Source organism: Hydractinia symbiolongicarpus, chromosome 8, assembly GCF_029227915.1.
Source record: "Hydractinia symbiolongicarpus strain clone_291-10 chromosome 8, HSymV2.1, whole genome shotgun sequence".
Taxonomy (NCBI): domain Eukaryota; kingdom Metazoa; phylum Cnidaria; class Hydrozoa; order Anthoathecata; family Hydractiniidae; genus Hydractinia; species Hydractinia symbiolongicarpus.
Genome location: NC_079882.1, coordinates 10,391,779 through 10,400,815, shown reverse-complemented (window position 1 = coordinate 10,400,815; position 9,037 = coordinate 10,391,779). Strand labels below are relative to the sequence as shown.

At 32.3% G+C, this 9,037-nt stretch overlaps 1 protein-coding gene across 1 annotated transcript; it reads left to right on the top strand.

The window, feature by feature from the left end:
* The first annotated feature begins 232 nt into the window (after nucleotides 1-232).
* Nucleotides 233-6,703, top strand: LOC130655181 (uncharacterized). The gene is made up of 5 exons (XM_057457902.1): nucleotides 233-586; nucleotides 5,445-5,545; nucleotides 5,643-5,818; nucleotides 5,903-6,001; nucleotides 6,363-6,703. The coding sequence occupies exons 2-5, from the start codon at nucleotides 5,485-5,487 to the stop codon at nucleotides 6,393-6,395; spliced, it is 369 nt and encodes a 122-aa protein (XP_057313885.1). The 5' UTR covers nucleotides 233-586; nucleotides 5,445-5,484; the 3' UTR covers nucleotides 6,396-6,703.
* The last annotated feature ends 2,334 nt before the right edge of the window (nucleotides 6,704-9,037 follow it).

Sequence of the window (9,037 nt, the reverse complement as noted above, 5' to 3'; positions counted from 1 at the left end):
CAAATTTGCGGACAAAAAAATCGTAAGTTTTCCGTCTGAAAATGTTCGTTCCTAATGTATTATTTATAATAGTGGCAAATTAAGGATGTTACATTCTTGCAATGAGCTAGGAGTTGCTCTTGTCTGGATAATGGACTATGGAACGTCTTTTTATTTTTAGAAATGTTTGTTTGTGATCAAGTCAACCTCGTTCCCAGGACATGTTGTCTCTTTTTGCATATCGGACGGCGAAACGAAAGCGCAGCGCCGATGAGAGACAAAAAGCCCTGGGAACGAGGTTGTGATCAAGTAAATTATGCAATTGCTCTCTAAAACACAACAATGCTTTATTTTATAATCTGAGAGATGCTAAATATATAATCATCTTGCTATTTGAGAATGCCTTTTTAAGTTGCTGGTTTAAAGCAATTGATGCAATTGTCATGCAGATATGTCGTTCAAAGATAAGATCTTAAATACCTCAAATAACATCCTTGTGTTGGAGCAAACATATCCACTCCAATTGCAAGTGAAAAGTGAAAGTGCAAAACTGTATTGCAAGTGAAAAACTGTAATATATAAAAACTTGGTGCCTGTTTATAGGGAGGTAAGCTAGCAAAATTCTTACCATGGTTCGGAAAACCTTGCATAACATACGTGTACATTTGAAAATCGAGTCAACTCGCTTTTTTTTACCTCGGCAAGACGGGATGAAATTTTTACGTGTATACACGCCAATGTGGCTGACGTTTTTATTTTTATGCATGATTAGATTTGTTTATTTGGAAAAAGAATTTTTCTTTAGCGGCCATCTATAAGACGTCTGCACAATTTTGTCAATTTTTTACCACCATTCCCCCCCGTCTGTGCCTGTCCTTCCATTCTTCATTATGTGCATGTGGACACAAATTGTGATAATTTATTTAATTTTTGACGTATGGTATAGCAAAGGATATCTTCTTACGGTAAACACCCTTCCCCCGTTTTTGCTTCCCCCCCTCCACTAAGGTGCGGACGTTCTTTATGGACGGCCCGATACAAAAAGGTTGAATTTAACAAAAATACAATCTTTGTCAAAAAGTTTATGTAACTTTATAAACTATTAGAAAAAATAATGCGTGCATCGAGAACAATAAACATATAGAAACACTTCAAATGATTATCATAAGATTAATTGTGATATTTTGCGGTCTTTCGACAAAATCAGTAAAGACCTTCATGAATTTTATTATCATTATTTAGAATCCTATTATGTTAAATTCATTTTAAAGCGCTCTGTTAAGTTAAACTAGTTTTCGTAACTTAGCTAATAGATCGATCGATAGATGTGCATATTTTACGTGGCTAGCCTCACAAAAATCGAGGGATATACCGTCCGTATATTATTTCCAGAAGCTGCTATAGCTTAGATGTGAAGTCCTAGGGTATTTAATGCTTATTTTATCTATGCAGACCTAATTAGGGTTTGCGCTCTACCAGACAATTCCCTGCAACACCCAAAAACCCACAAAGCGTTTCCCGAACATAAAAAAATAAGACCGTCTAACCGAGTCATCCTGACTAACTGGACTAGCTCACATCATATGAACAGCCCTTTAGGCAACATTGAGTCTCAGCCAACATTGTATGTTGTTTATTATAAACAGCGTGCAGATAACAAAATTTGGTTCATGTTTTAAGATAAATATTCCTAACTTTTGGGCAAAAATTTATCCTGGTATGTTTTTGGCATATTTCTACCTGTGTATTTTTTTTCAAATCCACAGTGCAATTTTACAAGACAATAAAAAAACATTTGGACATCGATTATTTCCATCATTAAGACGCAAACGAATCATGAAAATGTGAGTTTGCAAGCTTGGTGTGTTTTGCTTATATTGTATTTAGGATTCAAGCAATATTTTTAAGATGTTCTTAACTTTTTGTCTATTTTATTATGATTATTTTTATACAGTTTATTCTTATAAGAAAAGCGGATTGACCAAGTGTAGGACTTTCTATTCGAATAGAAAAGAATTTTTCAAAGTATAGGCCAATATGGTAATAAATAGTAGAAAAATGGGGAAAAAATGCTTACTATTAGCTGAAATTTCCATCGACGCCAAAAATGTTTTTTAAAACCTTTTACTTAACGCTTTAAGGTTAGTTCCAGTTTTAACTCGTAAAACTGTTCTGCCATGAAAACGTGTTTTAAGGATCAAATCTTATTTTTCACCATCCTCAAATGTTTGTCACATCTTGCACCATTTCTTTATTTGTTTGCTGCAAAACATTTTAAAATAAATAAAATTATTTTTTCTTTACTTTTGAAACTGAAGCTGACAACAAAACTATAGAACACGTGGCATCTTGGGATTAAAACATATTTTAAAAACAAACTGTTTTGATCCTGAAATCTTGGTTGAACGACTTTATGCAAAACGGCTTTACGTGTTAAACCTAAAACTAACTTGTTCACATGAAAGTAAAACTGGTTTTAATTGACTTAGGGGCCGTTCACCTGAACCCGGCTAGCCGGACTGGAATCACCTCGCTATTTTGATACGTGAAAATTGTGTACTTTTTAACATTTTTTTTTTGTAAATGTTTTATTAAAATCATAAGAAAAGTCGGATGTTTCTTTTGGTGACATTTCCGAATGATTTCGTAGTATTTTTCATGTGATTTTTGATAAAGTGCTTTTATGAACTCTGAAAAGATGTTGTAAATAACAAGATCCAGTCGGCAAAAAACGAATAGTTGCTGCTAGTTTGATTTTTAGAGGTAGGGAATCTCGCATGACTATTTTTTTTCCTTATTGAATGTTCAATAAGAAACAGTAATTCATCAAAAGTTTCAGGTCCAATGCGCAAAAACTTTTGATACTCCAAATGATCTTCCGGCCTAAGGTCACTTAACAACGTATCGTATGCACCCAATAAATGCATCCGCTGTAACCACGGCTTTACCCAAATTGTTCGTTTCGTTCTTGTACTTTTTTTTTCTTTTTACAATAACCTTGCACTGCGCTGTCCATGTCGAAAAAGAAGAAAAAATGGAAGTTTTTTCATTTTAAACTGAACGTGTAGGCAGGTGCGTCTTATCAGTTTAAAATGTTTTATTTAAACTGATCGTGTCTTTCAGCATTAAAGCAATCAGATAAACTACATAGTTCAATTCCATAGGTTGATTTTGGTTATTACCTGAGAAAGAGAGTTTGCTTATTTGCATGTGGATGGCAAAATCGTATCCCTAATGTAATTAGAGCATTCATTGATACCCATCCTTCCTGGATTGTGAATAATTTGCGTCATTCAAAAACATTAAATGAATAAACAGATTTGTATTTAAAAGTTGATTGCCTCCGTGATATTAATTTAGGCTAATTGACAAAGTCTACCTTTTAAATCAGAGCTGATATTTTTCTGTACAATTCAAACTCACAAAGATGTAAACAATACTGGTATTGTTATCGGTTTTTTTTTTATTTTTGGTCTAGTGTGTTGTCATTCTGCAAAGTTTTAAAATATCGTTTTTATGTAAAACACATCAAATATTTAAACTCTACTATCTACGAATATTTTTAATATCAAAACATTTATAGTCTTTGCTTTAGGGCTTTTTTGTTATGTAACACGTAAATTAATTTATTATGGAGCAAACTTAGCCAGTCAGTCTGGTCATCAAAATCAACATTGTGATTATAAACTTTTATTCAGCAGCTGTGCCGTGCGTATTTCGTCTCTCCTTTAACTAGTGTTTTTAAATCTATACGGAAACAGGAGCATTGGAAAGGATAAGATTCTCGTAGGCGCTTATAAATGTTGTCCACTTCCCCATATCTTTATCATAACATTCTAGAAGTGTGTCAGTGAAAAATTTGCGGCTTTTTCAGACAAAGCGGCATGTGGTTGAATAATTGTGCAATACTTTCACTTTTCGAAAACAAACACTTACGCTAAAAAAGAACTGGCATCGTCATAATATTGACTTTTATTTCACTGTTTCTTGCTTTTGGTAATTAACTTTTATAATCTCATACTGCCTAATTTATTATTCAAGAACGAGCTATGTTATTTTTTTTAACCCAAACCAAGTCGACCTAAATTTTTATTGGTTCTAATTTTAGTCATGTATTCAAAGTTTCATCAAGCAACATGAGTGCGAAGGTTGGCTGGTTTTCATTGACATAAAAAGTATTGGGCACCTATTGTGAAAAAAAAATGTCCATCTAGTAGCAGTTTTTTAAATTCTGTCATTTTTTAGAGAAAGTTTCTTAACGAGTTCTTAACTTTGACGGGGTTTATCCAATTAAAACACGTGATTTGGGCAGGAGGGCAGGAGGGAGAACGATAATATAGTGTCTACTTACTGGACAGTTAAAATATTTCATCTCAATTATTTCATGTTTTATCTCATTTCAGTTGGCTAACTAGGAATATAGCTACACTGGGTTGAGGTTTTAACACCATATAATGGTCAATTTGTTTTATCTACGTTATCTATAGGGTAATTCTCATTGCCTGTGAGCCAAAGATGGTAACTGCATTATAACGACAGATGAATTCCTATGGATTTTTTCCACTGGTTTACACAACTAATATAAACAAAATAAAATTGCATTAATGACCGAAACATATCGCCTAAAATCTTATGAACCCAAGAAAATATTTAATGAACCGTTAAAATGGCTTCTCGAACCAACCCTATGAAATCATTAGGCCAAAAGTCAACAAAATAGACCGGCTAGCAAAATAAGCATCGTTACGCCGACTTAGCACAATTAGTACAATTTAAAGGTAAATCTGGGTGAAAAAATCATCTATAAAATTGCTTAGGAGTTTCCATTACAGATCACATAGTAATGTTAAAGAACTTTTAATTTGCATAACTTCGGTTTGGGTCTTTAAGTAATGTTTGTGTTAGATGTTTTTTAAATTCACTTTTAATTTTGGTACTTAGAAAATCAAATGGCTTACATTACTGTGTTAAGGATTTTGCATATAATCATGACGTCTTAGTGATATATATCTTGGCTTACTTCCAATTTTCCAAAATAGATTATATTTACGTTACAAGTTATATTTAATGTTTCAAATTCTTTCCCGCTCATTTTGTCTAAGAATAGTTAAACAATCATTCTGTCTCGTTTGCTTTTTGCGACAAAAATATTCTATATGTGTATTTATGTATACCTAACCTTGTGTCTAGGTCAATGATATACGAGTAGTTTTACGAAAAACGCAAATCCACAACGGTGACATAACAACTGAATATATCAGACAAGAATAAGAACAATATAAAATTATCACATAACTGCAGAATCTGCACTCCACTGATACCTTAAATAGTAAGGTATTATTCTAGCAGGTTTTAAATCAAGTGTCTATTAGAAAAGTAAATAAATTTCCCTAAAGAATAGTCTGAGTACCAGTTACAGTGCTGTTATAAAAGGTGGATTATTTGAATCTTTTTTTAAATTGCAGTTCAAAAAGTGTTCACAGACATCACAGAGCATCTACAAGAATGAAGCTGGTCTTCTGCGTCCTGGTCTTTCTTTGTATATGGCAACCTGGTTTCACTCAAGGTAATACCCTTGTTGATTAAAACAGCATTACCAAAAACTATCTTGTTACATTTAAATAATCCTATTGTGATACTAAATATGTGCGTTCTTTTTATAGGTCCACGAAAATATGGTCCGGGTGACTATAAAAACGTTTCATGCCACACGTGCAAGGTTGCACTCAAAAGCATAGGAACCTCACTGACTTTACTTGGAACTAACAAAACGGAATCGAAAATCAAAAGCATCGTTAAGAATGTTTGTGGAACTCTGGATGAGATTTACACAAAAGAGGTGAGACTTTCTACATCTTTAACAGCTAGATAAATAGATAAGCTGTTGTTACGCATTGGTAAACAGAATGTTACTTCTCCTTAGTGCGGCTACCTAACTGGACATTTCTCGAAGTATATTACCACTTGCTTACTTAAAAACATGAATGCATCATCAGTTTGTGGAGACAAGCAAATATGCAAGGTAATAAAACTTTCCCATGGCCTAAAACTCATCATGTGAATAATAAAAGCCAACCTCTACAGACTCATGAAATGATGGGGGGAAGGGTTAATAATATGTTGTCTACCGTAGACCGTACCATGGTTGACCCACAGAAACACAAATTCTGCAAAATGAACTCTTAAAATCAATGTATTTTATCTAATTAACCTTACTGTTTCTTGTTAAAAATGTTAATGTTTTTAATATTTTTTAATAACTATATTGGGGACAGCGCACCCCCCCCCCCCCCCCCTACATCTGGGAACTGCTGCATTAGTTAAGAACAGACGATAGAAACAACGCTTGAAATTTTATTGTAGACATTATTTTTGTTATTTAGGTGGCAAAGAAGCAAATTGTCATTTACCCTTGATTGAAAAGTTTCTTTTTTTATTTAATTTTGTATATTTATTAGAGCGTAGATTTATCTTCCTACTGTTTGTGTCGTGTCGTCTATGTGACGTTAAAAATTCTTTTTTATGACTGCAGAAAATTTGTATTTTGTGGTAAATAATATATGTTTATATAATTATCTTCTTTTATTCCATACTCTTCAACATAAACATTAAAATTTATTCAAAGTACCTGAACTTACAAAAGACACATCAAATTTGATGTGTATGTCAAAGTATAAAATTAGAAAGCATGAGAGGAAGAAAACAGAAAAATTATGCTAGCTAAAAATTATGCTAGCTAAAAATTATGCTAGCTAAAAATTATGCTAGCTAAAAATTATGCTAGCTAAAAATTATGCTAGCTACTAATGGTTTTGCCATACGTGTTACATCAAAGAATTTTTGTCCCAATAGACGTAGAATATGGCATGAGAGTATTCGTTGCGCCATTTTTGATTGAAGTAAAAATCACCCACCATGGATTTACATCTAAACAATTTTTACGCTCGCGTGTATTGTGGAGCAGTCGTTATTCAAACTGGTGATTGCATCATTATACAGCGCGTGACAGTGGCAAAAAAGAAAAGATAGATTCCGTAGTGCGATCGTAAAAATGCTTTTGTGAGAAATTAGCCAATCAACAATATTATAGTACCCGTATGCGTCTGTCTGTCACGCAAAATGGTACCGCAAGTTATGACACGCACGCAATGAAGTATTAAAAGGACAGGCGAAACCGTGGATTTTTCCACGGGCTACCGACTAGTAACTCTAAAAAATGAAAACAAAACTCTATCAGTGCAAAAGCAGAGTTTAAAGGATTTCTTAAAAAAAAAAGATCCTAAGTAAATAAGTTTTTAGCTTGGTTTCCACTTGTAACTAAAGTGAGACTACGTGAAATAATTTTTTTAAACATTTTATTTCGCTACCAGTTATTTAAATCCTCTAATAATCTACTAATTTTTTATATTTTTTTAAATTTATTGTACTTCTTATTACAAAAAGGGTTGTTGATAATTTCATTAATAAGAGTAAAAAAATACGTTTTAAACGAAAACTATTGGAGGAATCCACTCAAAAACATTTAAAATTTATTTGTCAAAAAATAATTTGTTGTCAGTTCCCTTCAAAAAATTACGAACTATGAATTAAAATTGTTGAGAAAAATTGACAACAATAACAACGGTAATTACCCGTGACTTTACCCGTACAATAATTTATAACAAAAGCACTCGTCATAATTCTTAACTAATATAATCATTTTGTTTTATGACATGATTTTTTCTAGCCAATTATAATCGTAAACATAACGTTTATAAAATACAGAAAGTTTATATAAGGAATGTATTATAGACACTTTTAAAAAATTCTTAAACGGATCATGAAAAATTCATCTGTTGTTTACACGATCAGTTTTTTCTATTATCAGTTTAAACTGATCCTGTATTTCAGCCTTAAAATGATGCAATCACATGTTTGAATAAAAACTGCGCATGTCCACGCGCGAGCGTGAAAATAGTTTGAATGTAAATTCACCTTAACGTAAAAATGAGATCCTATTTAAACTATTTCCACGCTTGTGCTGTCCTGATAAAAACAATTGCCAATGACATAGAAATATGAAAAGAAAGCAAGGTAACACACCAGATTAAGTTTCAAGCGATTCAAAGTGGTTGTGACTAAGAAACAAAATACATTATAATTACTTTTTGTGGCCTAATTCTTTCTTCAAAAATTACAATTTTAAGGTACGTTAGTGTATATAAAAGATAACTTAGCCACAGTGGAATTCCGCTAAAACGGCACGGCTCAAAGCGAGCAGCTCCATAACACGGACAGCAGCACTTGAAACGGATAAATCTTAGGCTAAACTCTTACGAAACTCTATAAAGCGGACGTCAATAAAATGGACAATTTTCTTGCACTAAATGAAATTTCTCGCTCGCTGATAAAGCGGACATTATAAAATAAAATTATAACAAAAATCATTTACTAATATTTTAAAATTTTTCTGTTTTATCAAACATTATCAAAACTTTTTTAAATGTTTTTCTGCCCATTCGACAGCTTTTTCTGAAAGAAACAGTCGTCGATCTTTTTTTTATATGAATAATGCTTTATTCCGAAATACAGTCTCTTATTTTACAATGCTCGTAACGTCAAGCATGAAAAACCTTTTTTGGTCAATATTCTTCTTAAAACCATATTTTTTACGAAATTTCTATAAAGCGGACAATATTTATGCAGCGATTGTGTCTGCTTTGAAGAGATTTTTCTGTTTTTACAGGTGCTAGAAAATAATCTCCACGAAAATCCTACAAAATTTTGTAAAATTTGTAAAATTGGAGAAAAAAAGTAATTGACCACGTGTTAGTCGCTTCTAATATGTGTATATTTTAATGCCTAAATAGGTGATAGAAATAGAAATTTAGGATCAAAAATATATCTTTTTACTCTAATTACAACTATTTGTTACTTCCCTGTTAAACATTATGCATTCTTTATGATTTGCAGATATTTTTTTGCAAAAAGGACAGAGTTTCTCTGAAAAATATCTTAACGAAAATTGAACTCGTTAGTGGAAGGTTAAAGTTGTTTTCAGCAAATGTCAGTATTTCTT